At 46.8% G+C, this 16,668-nt stretch overlaps 1 protein-coding gene across 13 annotated transcripts in view; it reads right to left on the reverse strand.

Moving 5' to 3' along the window:
• Positions 1-16,668, reverse strand: part of CELF4 (CUGBP Elav-like family member 4) — a 783,337-nt gene that overhangs the window by 304,115 nt on the left and 462,554 nt on the right. For all 13 annotated transcript variants that reach the window (XR_013977614.1, XM_080973523.1, XM_080973533.1 and 10 more), the window contains exon 3: positions 286-334. Coding sequence is in view for 12 of the 13 variants with exons in the window: in XM_080973523.1 (XP_080829649.1) it covers positions 286-334 (49 nt within the window). In the remaining variant the exon portion in view is untranslated. The remainder of the gene's footprint in view (positions 1-285; positions 335-16,668) is intronic.

The following is a 16,668-nucleotide window of genomic DNA, read 5'->3' on the forward strand; positions in this document are numbered from 1 at the left end:
TGTTAAGTCAGCATCCAGGGGCTCACTTCTTAACAAGACCGTTATTTGTTTCCCGAGCAATCGTTGGCACCTACCTGCCTTTTAAAATCAAATAATAATTGAATATGAGCAAAAGGAAGGCGAAGTGAAGGAGATTTAATAAAGAGCATCTTTGCTACAGAGGGAATTTTGCTTTGGCAGTGATTGTGTTACTAATTGATCTGCGCGTTGCCCGAGAGCAGCCAGAGACAACAATTACGTGCAGAGCTGGGGGCTAAGGAAAAAAACAACACAAAAAGCAACTACCTCCTCGGCTCTCGCTGTCCGCTGGTTTCACCTGGATCGGTCTGTTCATCTGTGAGGAGACACAAGGAGAGAGAAAGGAGCACTGTTAGCAACAGCTTCCAAGGGATGCCTGCGTAGGCTGACAGTTCAGAACAACCTCTGCTTGGGTAGGGGCTGCAGAAAGATATTTCACCAGGGTTGAAGGCATCTCTACCATGTGTTTTGTCCTCCTGTAAACATGGGGCAGAGTTTCTATGAGTCTGTTGCATAGTTCAAGCTACTGAGAATCAAAAATATATTTCAAGAAGGAAGGAAGGAAGGAAGGAAGGAAGGAAGGAAGGAATCTCTAATCCAGGAATAAGGAACTTTTTTAAAAAAGCTTGAGGGCCTCGTTCCCTTCTAGCTAGCTTCTGAGGACCATCTCAGTGGTCAATGGAGCCAGAGGCAGAACTGGACAGAGAAATAGCTGTAAATCAGGCATAGGCAAACTCGGCCCTCCAGATGTTTTGAGACTACAACTCCCATTATCCCTAGCTAACAGGACCAGTGGTCAGGGATGATGGGAATTGTAGTCTCAAAACATCTGGAGGGCCGAGTTTGCCTATGCCTGCGGTAAATGTTACCGTTGTACAGTTGGCTAGGTTCTACACATACAGTGGTACCTCGGGTTACAGACGCTTCAGGTTACAGACTCCGCTAACCCAGAAATAGTACCTCACGTTAAGAACTTTGCTTCAGGATGAGAACAGAAATTGTGCGGTGGTGGCACAGCGGCAGCAGGAGGCCCCTTTAGCTAAAGTGGTACCTCAGGTTAAGAACAGTTTCACGTTAAGAATGGACCTCCAAAATGAATTAAGTTCTTAACCCGAGGTACCACTGTATTCTATCCTTCAGCCAGGCATTATCAGGGTTCAGCAACATATTCCAGCTAGGAAAAAAGCTCTCAAGGAAGGTGTGAAACTGGACCACTAAGGAGTGTGGCTCAAAAAGGCCCATGGCCTGATAGAGAGGCAATGGGGGGCCACATTCTTTACCTGCTTCTCAGTCTTTTTGACTCCAATAAGAAGTTTGAAACTTTGTGACATTGGCAAAACCTCTGCTATTATGTAGGAGCCCTCTGGTGACTTAAGCAGTTGAGCTGCAAATGAGTCACAGAAGAGGGTCTTCAGGTTCAGGGTAGCCATATATGTCCATCCCCCCCATTCCAACCACATTCCCAGAATGCCCTTTTTTAGGGGGGGGGTTTACACCAGCCTTTGCTCAGCCAGCTTCTACATTTCTCCAGATTTTGCCACACAGTTCTCCAACCAAGTGTACAAAAACACATTTATTAGGTAAAATGTGCATTAAATGCACATATTTTTGGAAATAACATCAAAAGGTATTATATTAGGTAAAATTGCTTTCCAAAAAAGTGCATGCATTAGAAGAAATTTGCACTAAAATACTTGCATATTTTTTTTACGAAGTCTTTTTTTTAATTTGCAAACTGCTATGGACAGGTGGAGAACTGAATTTAAGATTGGGAAAATGAGAAAACAGAGACACACCAAAACGGATCTGATGTTCCCTAAAGTGCTGGTTTACACATTAGCCCACACCAGATTATTTTTCTATAACTAATTTCTGTACACTTGAAGGTCCGCAGCCATATGCCTGAACTCAGTCCATTCGAAAGCATTGCATTTGAGGAAGTACAGAAGTTAATCTATGGCGTTATCTCCATAATGACCCATCCAAAGGTGACACTATTCACTTGGTACTGTTGCCGTCAAGTGACATGCACCCATTATAATCACTGGGACTCCCCACTTTTTCTCAGTGTGTCTGAAATCGGGGAGCAAAGAATGAAGCCTTCTAGAACAGCAGTCAAAGGCGACTATGGGATACAGCACTCATCTTGCTTTTCAGGCCGAGGGAGCTAGTGTTTGTCCACAGACAGCTTTCCAGGTCATGTGGCCAGCATGACTAAACCACTTCTGGTGCAACAGGACACCATGGTGAGTGCCAGAGTGCACAGAAACACCATTTACCTTCCCACCGCAGCAGTACCTATTGATCTACTTGCACTGGCATGCTTTCGAACTGCTAGGTTGGCAGGAGCTGGGGCAAAGCAACAGGAGCTCTCCCCATCATGCAGATTCGAACTGCTGACCTTCCAATCAGCAAGTATTAAACCAAAGCAATAACAAAACACAGCCTCCCCTCCCCAAGTTATGCTACTGAAATGGGAAAAAAGCCGATTACAAGAATGGTGGAATTTTGTTGTTGTTTGAAAGGACAGTGACTTCAAAACAAATCTCCAAATCCTTCTAGCTCTGCTTGATGCATCTCAGGGCTTCAGGAAAACACTGAATCATTCCCACCAGCGTGGAGTCTTCCCACCCCCTGATCTCAAGCCAGGAGTCAAGCCACTTGCAATTTTTTAATGCAAGTGTGATTAGAACTGCAGTCACACTGCATCTGAGCACGTTCTCCCTCTTGAGACACAGCGATGGTGAGAGCAGCTCAGCCCTCCATCATGTTAACCTACTTGTCAGCCACTTTCATAGCTTCTAAATGCTAAATATGTTTGCAGAGCAATTAGAATAAATCTAGATAGTGGTTATGAAATGCCTTCCAAAACGCTGCCTACCACTAAAGATGATAATAACAAGGGAAAGAAAGAAATGGCTCTAATCTCACCGTCTGACAGAGACCAGCAAGAAGGATCTAATTCTGGCGAGTCTACAAGGAGAGGTCAGGAGGCTGGAGGGATGTGTCGAGGGGTCATCAGTAATGCCAGGCTGCTCTGCGGAGGAATAGCTGGCTGGCAGTTGTGCAGAAGAATCTGTCACCATCTAAGTTCCTCCTGACTCTCCCACCTTAAAACAGGAAGCTGCCTTTCGCCATTGGTCCAGCTGGCTCAGAATGGTCTGAACTGACTGGCAGCCGTTCTCTAAAGTTTCAGACAGAGGACATTTCCAGCCCTTACTAAGAGATGCTTTGCAGGGGCTGAACCTGGGACCTTCTGCATGCAAAGGAGATGCTCTCCCAATGATCTGTGCCCCCCTCCCCTAAAAGTAAAGTCAGATTCTAGTTTTCACAGTTCTGCATAGAGGCCTGGATGGATGGATAGATAGATAGATAGATAGATAATTTATTACGGTCGGAGACCAGCTTATAAAACACACTTGGGGGTACATTCCCAGAAAGAAAACAAACAGTTAAAACAATGTACAACAATAAATTTAAAATTTATAAATGTGATAAGCATATAGACACTTAAAACTTTAAGATAAGCTACCGCATAGATATGACCGCAGAGATATGACCCATTTGGGGATTTTGTTCATGAACTAGTTTGAGTTGGGGGATGGTCTGCGCCTACAGATCTGTACACAGAATCTGGCAACCATCCGGGTCGTCTTATGATCTTTGCCTAACAGGAGAAGGTCGAATTTTTGCTTTTCCGGGAGGTCAGCGACAGTCAAGAAGGCAGTTTCTACATGTGCTGTAGAGGGAAGTGAAGGGCAGATGGGGCTCGTCCACCTGGGAAGGGAGCCCTTCGAAGAGAAGGAAAACTCTGACCCTAAACTTCTGCTGCCTTATGGGATATCTTTGCGAGAAGATGAGGCTGCAGAGGAAACCCTACACAAACCCAGAGCAGAGTCCCTAAGGTGGTTGGGTGGTGCCTTGTCTGCTTCCTTCTGGCAACACCCGCAGCTGAATGTCTTGCTCTGCTCTGCTCTCCTTTGGGCCACATCATTGAATGGAAACCTCTTTTGCAAAAGAGGAAGGGTTTTGAGAAACTAGAGGTTAGATGTCAGCATAGCCCCAATTAAACTAGTGAGAAACAGAGAGAGGGGAAGGTTGCCTGGACCCTAGACCACTACGGACATCTCCAATCCCACAGAGGGATGCCTCACTTCACCTTCTGGAGGGCAGACTTGCCTAAAAGTCCTTTCTGCTGCCTTGCAAGAGATCTCCTGGGCTGCAGCCAAGACTAGTGTCACCTGGATGAAAGAGTTTCAAGCCGGGGGGGGGGGGAAGGTATGAGAAGAATTGATTTTTGCACATTCATTTATCACTAAGAGTTACGACTCCCTGTGTTCTTCTGGTGTTATTTGTTGTTGTTGTGTTTTTTTAAATTCTACAAACCTGAATGTCAGAAGTGGAATAGAAGAACATTTTTCTACATCTGATTGGCTATGTTGTAATGTGATGTCACAACATCCAGTGTGGTGCAGTGGTGCAGGAAAGACCCCAGTTCAGATCTCCACTCAGTTCTAGAGGAATCCTGGATCCTGAACTGATTTGGGTCACCTCAGGATTTAGCTGGAGCAGGTTGAGGTGACCACTGATCATCCCAGGGCTGTCAAGTGGTAGATAATCATTCCCAGCTCCTGACCACATGTTTTGTTTGGATTCAAAACCAGTTTCAGGCTCAGATCTGGGTTGGGTCAACTCTGGATCATCTGAGGTTGGATGGGGGCTGCTCTGAAGGAACAGACCAGGCCCTGAAACAGATTGGAAGGGGGGGGTGCATCCCATAGGCTTTGGTGTGGCCACTGTGAGAACTGGTTGCTTGATTGAGATGGGCCCCCTTTGGCCTCATCCTGCTATAGAATTCCTTTTATACTCTTAATTATGCACACCACCTTGCCCTTCTTGGAGACAAAAATAAATATGTGAAAAATTATCCCTTTCAATCTTGAAATATGGCGTGTCTGTTTGTGGTGTACATGCACATGTGTGGGGTTGGAGAGATGGCCTTTGCATCACCACCTGGCCACAGAAAGTCTTGTTCCAACCAGCAAGACAGACCATTTCAGCAGGAGACTCTCAATCTTAAGCTCATGGGTTCGAGCCCAATGTTGGGTGAAAGATTCCTGTATTGCAAGGAGTTGGACTAGACGATTCTCGTTGCCCCTTCCAACTCTGCCATTCTATGATTCTATGCGTCACACCCAGAATGTTGCAAAAGCTTCTCAGGCTTTTCAGACATGGGGGAAGATTGAGTTAGTTGATTATAACGCTAAAGCTTCTACTTCCCTGTTTTTGACCATTCCATTCACACTGCAGTTCCTGTGTTGCGGCTTTTCAGCTGCCATATCACGGTGTAGTGCTAAATTTCACACACACCAGCTGGGCATGGTGTGACACAACAATAAGTGTCACTTGACAATTTATTCCTCTACTCTCTATCCTCTACCCTGTCCACTCCTGTGTGCTTCTGTTCTCCCCCCCCCCCCAAAAAAGTAGCAGGAAAGAACTGTATTCTGGTATAGCGCCCCAAATTTTGTCCTGCGATTTTCCGGGTTAAGGGGGCTGGAAACAGTTTTTTTTCTGGAATTGAGCCAGTGAAATATACTCGGAGTTGAGTGTGGATTTCAGGTTCTTTATTCAGCTCATAGTAGTGAGGAATGAAAGTTCCCCCCAAAATATCTGCTTTATATACATTATTTACACAATGGGCCGCACGTGATTGGCTAATTCCGGGATTCTCCTGTAGGCCAATCAGGTTGCGGATTCGCTTCCACCTGGAGCTGGATTGGGTGGCTCCTGCGGACCAATCATACTGCTGCATTGTTCTAGAACCAATCAGACTGCTGCATTCTGAATGCTATTATTCTAGGACCAATCAGACTGCTGCCTTTTGGATGCTCTTCAACTCAGTACATAACAGGAATCAAATGACATGGAAATGAGTGCTAAATATATTCCATTAGTTGGCTTTTACGTCGAGTGAAAGCTCAAATACAATGCAGAAATCAACAGGTAGGGAAATGGAATGAACTTCTATGTGAATGCAGCCTAAGTCAGGCTTCATTGGCTATCTCAGCAAATAAAAGGCCAGCCTTTGCACCTGTTTTTTGCCATTCACCTGCTGTGATTCCTCCATTGTAGGGGGTTGGAGTAGCTGACCTCTTGGGTCACTTCCAACGCTGCAATTCTATGATCACACCTGACACTACAGAGCAGAGGCTGCTCGTCTTTGGCCAACGACATCCCTAGCACGACTGCAAAAGTGCCATCCATCTCACGCGTACAAAGGGCTCAGCAGACACGTGCCGAGAGCTTCTGAGAAGAAGGCTTTCTGGCATGGGGAGAACGGCAGAAAGGACAAAGGGGGAGAAAGGAGCTGTTTTCAGTAGAAGGCAGAAGGGGGGAAGCAAATAACCTATTGAAATTAATAAGTAAAAGCTGAGTGTAATTTAATGTACACTACGATTTCTGCACTTGACAATTCTTTTATAGAGCAAAGACACGCACAGTCCATAATACAAATTGAGATCATCTTGACATGAAAGACACCAATTATGGGGAGAACCACTGAGAGGGAAATAATTAAGTTTCTTTTCTCTGCGGATGGAATCTCTCTCTCTTTCCACCCCTCCTCCACCTAAGGAGAAAGATGGGGGTGAGGTGGGGGTTGGACAGAGGCCATGAGATAAGAATGAACGAAACTATGTAGAATCCCACCCAGGGTCTGCCCAATGCGATTTTAGCTTCTGGAGGTGAAATGAATATTTTGGGCCCCCCCCCCACTCCAAACTTCCTGCTTTATCACCTGAAGAAGTGGCCAGGAATGATTTCATTGCTTGAGAAATTTGATATTTATTTATCATTGCATTTACACCTCACATTTTTCTCCAGGGAGCTCAAGGTAGCCTTCATAATTCTCCCCCTCATTTACCGTATTTTTCGCTCTATAAGACACACTTTCCCCCTCCTAAAAAGTAAGGGGAAATGTGTGTGTGTCTTATGGAGTGAATGCAGGCTGCACGGCTATCCCAGAAGCCGGAACAGCGAGAGGGATCGCTGTGCAGTGCTCCCTGTTGCTGTTCTAGCTTCTGGCTTAGCCACTCAGTCCCTTTCCCCACCTCCCGGAAAAGCCCCCAGAGCCACGCTCCCTTTAAAGAGCCGCACGGAGCGTGTGTGTGGCTCTTGGGGGCTTTTCCCTGAGGAGGGAGAAGGGCAGCCCGTCACTGACGGGCTGCCCTTCTCCCTCTTTGGGGAAAAGCCCGCAAGCGCCACACTGTGCTGGTCCGGGGGGGTGGGTGTTACCATGCGGCGTGGTCTGAGTCCGGTCCTAGGTCAAGGGTATGGAGGCTGTCCATCAAGTGCGAAGTAGGCTCCCAGGCAAGGAGCCGGGTGTGGTCAGGAACTCTGGAAGAGCAGGAGAGGGTGCTGGCAGGAACAGGTTACCAACGTTGTTGCTCCCGCAATGTGGGACTGGGCTGACTGGCCTTTATCTCCTCTGAGGCATAGGGGGGTCCCGGCCCACAGGTGACTTGCCTCTCCTGGCCTTAAGGCGAACACTCCTCCTGTGAGAACTTAGTTCCCTCCACCTCTCTGCCCTGAGCCTCTGCAGCTCCGGAGAGGCTGGAAGGTTACTGGACCCAGAGGCAACCTCACCTTCCCCTGACAGGGCTGGGAGAGAAGCACCTGCAGGCAATGGGTCCTCAATCACCTCCGGAGCCAGAGTGGATACATCTGGTGTCTGCTCCTGAGGATCCGGCACAGGTGAGGGCCCTTGAGGTTCAAGCCCCTGCCCCAGCTCAGCCGGCCCTGGAGGTGAGGACTCCTGTGCAGGCTGGGATTCCTCAGGTTCAGCCTCTGAATCGGATTCCCAGGCCATCACACACACACACACACTCCACGTGGCTCGTGAAAGGGAGCGCTGAACAGAGCCTGGGATGCATATAGGCACTGCTCAGCGCTCCCTTTAAAGAATTCCCCCCCCCTTGCATTCCCCCTCTAAAAACTAGGTGCGTCTTATGGTCAGGTCAGGTGCGTCTCATGGAGCAAAAAATACAGTGATCCCAATGACAATCCGGTGAGGTAGGTTAGGCTGAAAGGAAGTGACTGGCACAAGGTTATACAATGAGCTTCATGGCTAAGTGGGGGTTTGAACCATGGTCTCCCAGGTCCTAGTCCATAACACCACCCTAACCATAACACCACACTGCCTCTCCATCTGCATATCCTGACATGGAACGACCTGATCTGCCCCTTTCGCAAAGCTCCGAAACATCTCATCCCCCCTCTGACTGTCGTGACTCGGTTTTCTTGGCAGTTTTAACATATCAAAATACACATTTGATTCGTGCGCTGGGAGGAAAAGGACACTGGAGTGCATATGTTTGAGAAAAAGAACTGGCTCAGTGCATCACCTGAGAGAGTAAACATGTTTAAATATATATTTAAATTTCTATTTTGAGATTTGTTTATTTTTAATTTTTTTTAAAAAAGAGGAATTGGAATAGAACAGAACTGTGTGTAAAGAAAATGTCACAGGGAAGAAATAGAAACTCCTGCCTGAATTTGTGGCTGGGCTCGTGAATGCCAAAGGGTATAGAGCAGAGGTGGATAACCCACCCCCCTTTTAGGGGGCAAGGGCCACATTCACTCTTGGGCAACATTTTGGGGGCCACATGCCAATGGAGTGTGTGTCCAAAAGTGGGTGTGTCCAAGGGGTAGTATTGGGTTATTGCTTTTATTTTATATTTTATATACTGTGATCTTTTTATGCCCTGAAACCTCTAGGTATAGGGCAGTATAGTAACAACAACAACAACAACAACAACAACAACAACAACAATGTGAGTGTGACTAAACCCCACCCTCTGTTACATTCTCCCAATTACCCCCTCTTCAGCTTATCAATTCAAATAATACAGGCACGTCCAACTCCCAAGAGAGTGAGATCTACTCACAGTATAAAAGCAATGGCAGTGATCTACCCATTGTAATTGGAGGATGGACCAGAGTTGCTGAGCTTTTTCTTAGGGAGCCTGGAATCATAGAAGTGTTGGGATCATCTCGTCCCACCCCCTGCCATGCAGGAATATGCAGCTGTCCCATACAGGGCTCAAACTCGCAACCTTGTCATTATCAGCACCATGCTCTAACCAACTGAGCTACCCAGGTGTGTGATCACCCTCTCTGTATTCCTCAAAGGATGACAGGGGAGAGAGCAACTGGCGTTCCCATCAGGGCATGAGACTCTGCCCACTGCAATGCCGTCTCTCCTTAAACTGCCCCCCTTTGCCCCGCAAGGTAGGCTCCTGGGGGGAGACAGGTGAACTAATGCCAGTGCACTGGAAGAAGCAAAGATCACCAGTGTTGAAGCAATGATTCTTCAACATCAACTTCGTTGGTCATGTTGTGCGGATGCCTGATGATCGTCTTCCAAAGCAACTACTCTATTCCGAACTTAGAAATGGAAAGTGTAATGCTGGTGATCAACAAAAGAGGTTCAAAGACTCTCTCAAGGCAAATCTAAAAAAATGTAGTATAAACACCGACAACTGGGAAACACTGGCCTGCGAGCGCTCCAGTTGGAGAACAGCCTTTACCAAAGGTATCATGGGCTTTGAAGACACTCAAACTCAGGACACAAGGGAGAAACGTGCTAAGAGGAAGGCATGGTTGGCAAATCTATACCGTGATCAACTCCCACCCGGAAACCTATGTCCCCACTGTGGAAGGACGTGTGGATCCAGAATTGGCCTCCACAGTCACTTACGGACTCAATGTTAAAAACGTATTTATGGAAGACAATCTTACTTGGCTATGAGGGATCGCCAAAGGAGAAGAAGAAGAGAAGAAAACATGACCAAGACATCCAACTAAGGATTAGCAACCTCTAGATGGGAGGGATGGATGACTTACATCAGCCTTGCATGCGACATTGCCAGACGCCTCCTTGCCCCTACCTGCTGCATGTTTAGTCTGAAGTTCAGAAGGGGTGTTTGCCTTTTCAGTGAATGAAACAAAATAAATCAGAAGATAAACTCTCTGCCTGTTGATGTCAGGCAAAGGCATCTTCACTGTACTCTTTTTGGCACCCAACAAAAACGTTTAGCCTGCTCAGATGTTTAGGAAGTTGATGTGAGTTTTAATATAGTTTTAGCCTGGCATTGCTTCCACTTTTCAAAAGTTTTAAATTACAATTGTCTGGGTTTTTCCCCCTTATTGGTGATTTTATTGTTTTTTCTTTCTTTTTATCTGAATTTTTATCAGAAAGTTTCAACATAGAATAAAATAAAAACCAAACTAATCTAAATAAAAATAGAGGGAGGGAAAACCAAAAAAAGAATGAATCAATGAATGAGAGAGAGGAACAAAGAGAGAAAATAGAAGGGGGTGGGGGAGAGAGAGAGAGAGAAATAAAATACAGAGCCCTCTATGAGTGAAAGATCTTAACTCTTATTTCACACAAATAATTTTCTGAAACCTTGCCATTGGGAACCTGTCCAGACTGAAGGCTTGAAGAGGGCTTGGCTGATCAATAAACTAAAAAAAAAAATATTTAGAAGATCCCTGATTTCTTCAGCAGAGGGCTCCACACAGAATACTTCTTCTTCTTCTAACTTGCTAGCCCCAGTTTTCTCATGGACAGTTGCTAAAAACATCTACCCAAGCAGAGTGCTAGAGAAACATGTTTTTTTTTTTTTGCTTCTGTAAGGCGCTACTATGAAGAGTTTTGGGACGGGTGGGTCTTTGTCCCCAGCAGCAGTTTTTCAGGAGATCATCTTTGAAAGCTAGACAGAACCAGTTGCCCCATCTCTACTTTCAAAACTTTTCTTTTTCATCATAAGGGCTAGAAACCTGTGTTTGTTTGTTTTAAGGAAATGCTGTACTGTCTGAAATTATTTTGCTCCTGCATTGGACACACACATGGCTAGCATTTGTTTCACAGAGCATATAGACAAAGCGATACATACTTTGGATCAAAAGAAAAACCCTTCTAGATTCTGAATCAGTTTTTGAACTAGGAGAGTGGCTTATATACATAAAAAGGCACAAACTACATGTTATGATGTCAAGTCAAAGTTCCAAACAGTGTCCTCCATCTTTGTAGCGTGATGGAACGATTGATCTAGAGACTTTCAAACAGTTCCATTCTCAAGCAGTGTGACATAATCCTGTGCACATTTATATGAAAGTAATTCTATTGCACTCAGTATAATCTCTAAGTGGGAATGGGTGAGTCTGCCAATTTTGGTTTCTCTCACTTTCTCCCTTTTCCAATCACAAGTTTGTTTCTCCACATTTCCACATCAAAAAAAAAAAAAACAAAAACATTTTCTTGATAATCCATCTGCATTTTAGTGCAGTATTCTCCCAACATACATATTCTGCATGCAATTTTGCCCAATATACATTTGTTTTCCAAAGCAATATCCCTTAATATACTGCATTTTTTGAATGTCATTTTCGCTAATATGTGCATTTTAATGCACCCTATATTTCTCTATTTCATAGATAAGCCCACCTTTTTCTCCAAGCAGCTCAAGCTGCTGTCCATTGTTCCACCCTCTTCATTTAACCCCCTCAACAGCCCTATGAGGTAGGTTAGGTTCAATGGCAGAGACTGGCGCAACGTCAAAAAGTGAGCTTTATGGCTGAGTGGGGATTTGAACCTTGGCATAAGCAGCAGCTTGCAAGGGAGATTTTTTTTGGGGGGGAGGGGACATTGTGCACATGACATCAAGACATTGGAAGGAGCTGGGGTCAGAGCCGAGGGGCAGCCACGTGACTTTAACGTTTGGCTCCACACTTCACCTCTGTGCTTTATGGACACTTGGGGGGGCCTCACCCCCACCCCACCCCAAAAGTATTGGGGGTCCCAAAAAGACTCAGCCCCCAGGAGCTGGCATCCCTGAACCCTGGACTCCCAGGTCCTAGTTCAACACTCTAACCACTGCACCACATTGTCTCCTAACCCTAGTGTGTGCAATTGCATGCACATTACTTTGCTCAAGAACTGCATTGCAAAAATCAGAGACAGGCAAATTTCTAGGAATGGATGTGTTTTGGCTCATGTACAGTCATACCTCATGTTATGTCTGTTTCATGTTATGTTCTTTCAGGTTACGTCCCGCGGCGACCCGGAAAGGGTTGCTTCCGGGTTTTGCCGCTTGCTCATGCGCAGACGCGCAAAATGATGTCACGCGCATGTGCAGAAGTGACGAATCACAACCCGTGCGTGCACAGACGTGCCACTGCGGGTTGTGTTCTTTTCATGTTGTGAACAGGTCTCTGGAATGGATCCTGTTTGCAACCAGAGGTAACATTGTATTGTTCCGGAAAGTATAGATTAGGTAGACCCGCCTTGAAATGCGAACTGATCCAAATTCTGCCTCCACATCCCTACTTCTAAGTCAACATGCATCGGAAAGATCCACAACTCAAGCGAAAAGCAACTGTCCAGCATCCTTTGCGTGTGACTCATTTCAGGAGATGAGTCAAAGGCCATCATGGATTGGATTATGGGGACTCACTGGAGATGAGGCTACGCTTGTTCTCCCAGTCCTGCTTCCCAAACCTGCACGGATGTCAGCTTTAACACGACGATGTGTGTGCATGCTCACATGCACGTATGTCAGAACATGCACCCCTCCCCCACACCTCTGGCCATCCCCTCCCCGAGCGCACAGCAAACACGACATCATTTTTCATGTCCAATTACAGCCGCGGCGGTGCCACTGTTAAAAGACAGTGCAGGTACTCCTGTCAGAAAGGGTTTGAGTTACAAGAAGCGATGAATTACAGCAAACCCTTTTTCAATTCTCTGCAGAAATGAAATGTCAGAGCTTGCCGCTCTAAATTTCTGAGCACCATCAGCTACAGGCCAGCAAAAGAATCAGACAAGGGACAGACACTTCACGGGATTCTGATTCTCTCTCCCCCCCCCCCCCACCTCTTAAGGCTCCCTCTCTCCCTCTCTCCCGCTCTCTCTCTCCATTCCTTCCTTCCCTTGTTCTTCTCCCTCTGGCTTTGAAATGAATTTAGAACAAGGAAAAAGAACACCTAGGAAAGGGGAATTGAAAAATCTAAGAGGCAGCATATCTCTCTCTCTCTCTCTCTCTCTCTCTCTCTCTCTCTCTCTCTCTCTCTCCTGCCAATTCCTTCTTCTTTCAGGCTTAAATTTCTTCTTTCAGAAAACTTTTGGAAACAAGTCCTTTTGAAGTCCCCCATGTTATCTTCCACACCATGTTTTCTTTAATTCTTGCTAATAAATAAAAAGCATTTTTTAAAAAAAATCAGAACCCACCCACCCGGTAATATAAAGGAAGCATTTTTTATTTTATATAATCCAACTCTAAATGTACAGCTGGAAATGAGAGTAGAGGAGGCGCATAGGGTGGTATTTCCCTTTAAACACTTTTTAAAGCTCAACAGTAAGAACCAAATGAAAGCAGCAATACAGCAGGAATTGTTGTTGGCATCCGTCTGTCTCAAGAGACAAAGGAGTGTATTTCCAGGGTTGAAGTCAAATGGCTGCGTTTTCAGCACCAAAGTGACCTCCCTGTGGCGCAAGCCTGGGCAGTGTGGATGGAGGTCTTGGGCTGCCCAGAAGACAATACCCTCCTCTAGGCCACACTGATGGAGTACAAAAGAAAGCAGAGAAAGACGTTTGACACCAGCCGGGCTTCAGGATTTGCCAGAAGCACCACCCAACAGACTTAGATTTGTGTAGGGTTTGCTCCTTAGCCTTTTCTTCTCCTGGAGATTTCCTGCAAGGCAGCAGAATTTTAGGGCCAGAGTTTTCCTTCTCCTCGAAGCGCTCCCTTCCCAGGTGGACCCATCTGCCCCTCACTTCCCTCTACAGCAGGGGTCGGCAACGTGCGGCCCATGGGCCGGATGTGGCCCACAAAGACAGTTTTACCGGCCCACGAGCCGCCCCTGAACTGAGCCGCCCACTCGGCGAATCCCCATCCTGTTGCGCTAAACTTGTGCAGCGCGGTGGGGGGAATCGCCAAGTGGCGCTGGAAATTGCGTCTGCACATGTCCAGATGCCGAAAATCGCTTCTGTGCAGTCACGGTTTTCAGCATCTGGGCATGCGCAGAAGCAATTTCCAGCGTCGCGGACACGCACAGATGCGATTTCTGGCGTCGCGCTGCGCCAGCCCGGCCCATGGACTATCTCCGTGGGAGTGATCCGGCCCATACCCTGCTGACCCCTGCTCTACCACGTATGCAGAAACCGCCTTCTTGAGACCCACCATTGGTCTCATCCATGCAATCTGCTGGAACCTGCTTTCATGCGGGGGAAGTTCCCCAAACCTACTGAGGGTCTGAGACCCATCAACTGCTCTCACCTGGTTTAGCTGGCCAATTAAAGCCGTTTCCTGGAGTGTGGCTGCTGTTGCATGCTGACAGCTTCTAGGTGCCAGACCTGAGAGCTGAGTGCAGGGACGGGACCAAAGGTGGACAGACTACCCCAGAAGGAGCATGGGGTGTAAGAATACAGCAAACATAACTGAAATAAATGCATATCCTTCACCTGTTAATCTAGGCCTGCATCGTCCTCCCTTCTTTTCTGATCTCTTCCCTGTGTTTATCAAGGACTTGGTTCATGCTGTAGTCACTTCCTTTTCGGAATACTGCAATGAGCTTTGTGTGGGGCTGCCCTTGAAGACAGTCCAGAGGTTGCAGTCAGTGCAGCATATGGCTGTCAGGCCTGTGAGTGGGGCAGGCCTGCTCATGATTCAACTACATTGTTGCATGCATGGGACAATGTGTGATTGTGTAACAGGACTTCCTTCCCTCCCCTGAACCCCCTAAATCTGTTCTGGAGGACTGGGAGAAACCCCAGAAGAAGTTTTGGAGGTAACGTGTAGGAAGGGGAAGAAGAAGAAGAAGAAGAGGAAGAATTTGGTTTGATATCCCGCTACTTGCTGATCAGAAGGTCGGCGGTTCGAATCCCCATGACGGGGTGAGCTCTTGTTGCTCAGTCCCTGCTCCTGCCAACCTAGCAGTTCGAAAGCACGTCAAAGTGCAAGTAGATAAATAGGTACCACTCCAGCGGGAAGGTAAACGGCGTTTCTGTGCGCTGCTCTGGTTCGCCAGAAACTGCTTAGTCATGCTGGCCACATGACCCGGAAGCTGTACGCTGGCTTCCTCGGCTAATAAAACGAGATGAGTTCCGCAACCCCAGAGTTGGTCACGAGTGGACCTAATGGTCAGGGGTCCCTTTACCTTTACCTTTTATCACTACCCTAAGGAGTCTCAAAGTGTCTAACATTCTCCTTTCCCTTCTTCTCCCACAACAAACACTCTGTGAGGTGAGTGAGGCTGAGAGACCTCAGAGAAGTGTGACTAGCCCAAGGTCACCCAGCAGCTGCATGTGGAGGAGCGGGGAAGTGAACCTGGTTCACCAGATCACGAGTCCACCGCTCTTAACCACTACACCACACTGGCCACTCATGAAAGTGATGCATTTGCTGCCAGTTTGCTGCAGGGCCCAGTTCGAGGTGTTAGTACTAGGATACAAAGCCCTAAATGACTTGGGAACTAAGTACCTGAACGGATTGGACCCAAGCCAATGGATTCAAATGACAATAAATGAGATTCTGAACCAACATTTGGAAGAACTTTCTGCATGTAAAGTTGTTCAACAGTGGAACGGACTCCCTCAGAAGGTGGCAGAGCAGGCTTCCTCAAACTTGGCCCTCCAGATGTTTTTGGCCTACAACTCCCATGATCCCTTGCTAGCAAGACCAGTGGTCAGGGATGATGGGAATTGTAGTATCAAGACATCTGGAGGGCCGAGGTTGAGGAAGTCTGTGGTAGAGTCTCTTTCATTGGAGGTTTTTAAATAGATCTTGGATTACCACCTCTCAGGGATGCTTCAGCTGCAGTGCAGGGGGTGGACTAGATGAATCTGGGGGGTCCCTTCGGGCTCTACAGTTCTATGATTCTATTACTCCAGTGGTTCAAATTTGCAAAAGCAAAGTAGGGAAAAAAAATAAGCCGCCTCCTCCTCTTCTCCGTCTTAGGTACCAGGTAGGGGAAACTGTGCCAATCCCTTCCAAATGGAAGCAAATAACATTGGCAAAAAACTCAGCATTCTTTAATTGGCACCTAGTGGAGTGAAGCCCCCACAGATCCCCACCTCTGGTAAAACGCATACTAATGAGGTCTAATCCATAATAATGAGGTGGAGTTTGCTGCATCATTAGTATGCATTCACCCAGAATTCCCTAGACATTGTGCAGCTACTGAGTTAAGGGAGAATAAAAACGTGGACCAAAATAAGGGGGAGGGATTCCCCCCCCCCCTGTTTTATTAATGCGCTTTCACTAGGGGCTGCTGCTCTGGAAATAGATGGTGTGTCGGGGAAGAAAATTTAAGCTGTTCTCTCTGGTGGCAGCAGCCAGGTCTCAAGCTTGCCACAAGGCCTGATGTGTTCCTCCACTATGCCATGCCAACCTTCGCTCGCAGGAATGCAGAGTCGCTGCACCCAAATAGCTGCTTTGGGGGAAGCAGGGCTGTGCCAAATTTTCTCAGAGGACTCCTCCTGCCCCCAGAAAATGTTGCATTGTGTGGTTTAAAGTCCTTGAGCTAGCTGAACTGTTCAGCTGGCTCCTGTTCACATATTTTTGCGTTCATTAAAAGCAAACAAAC

The sequence above is a fragment of the Podarcis pityusensis genome, assembly GCF_964106645.2.
Source record: "Podarcis pityusensis genome assembly, chromosome: 11".
NCBI lineage: Eukaryota > Metazoa > Chordata > Lepidosauria > Squamata > Lacertidae > Podarcis > Podarcis pityusensis.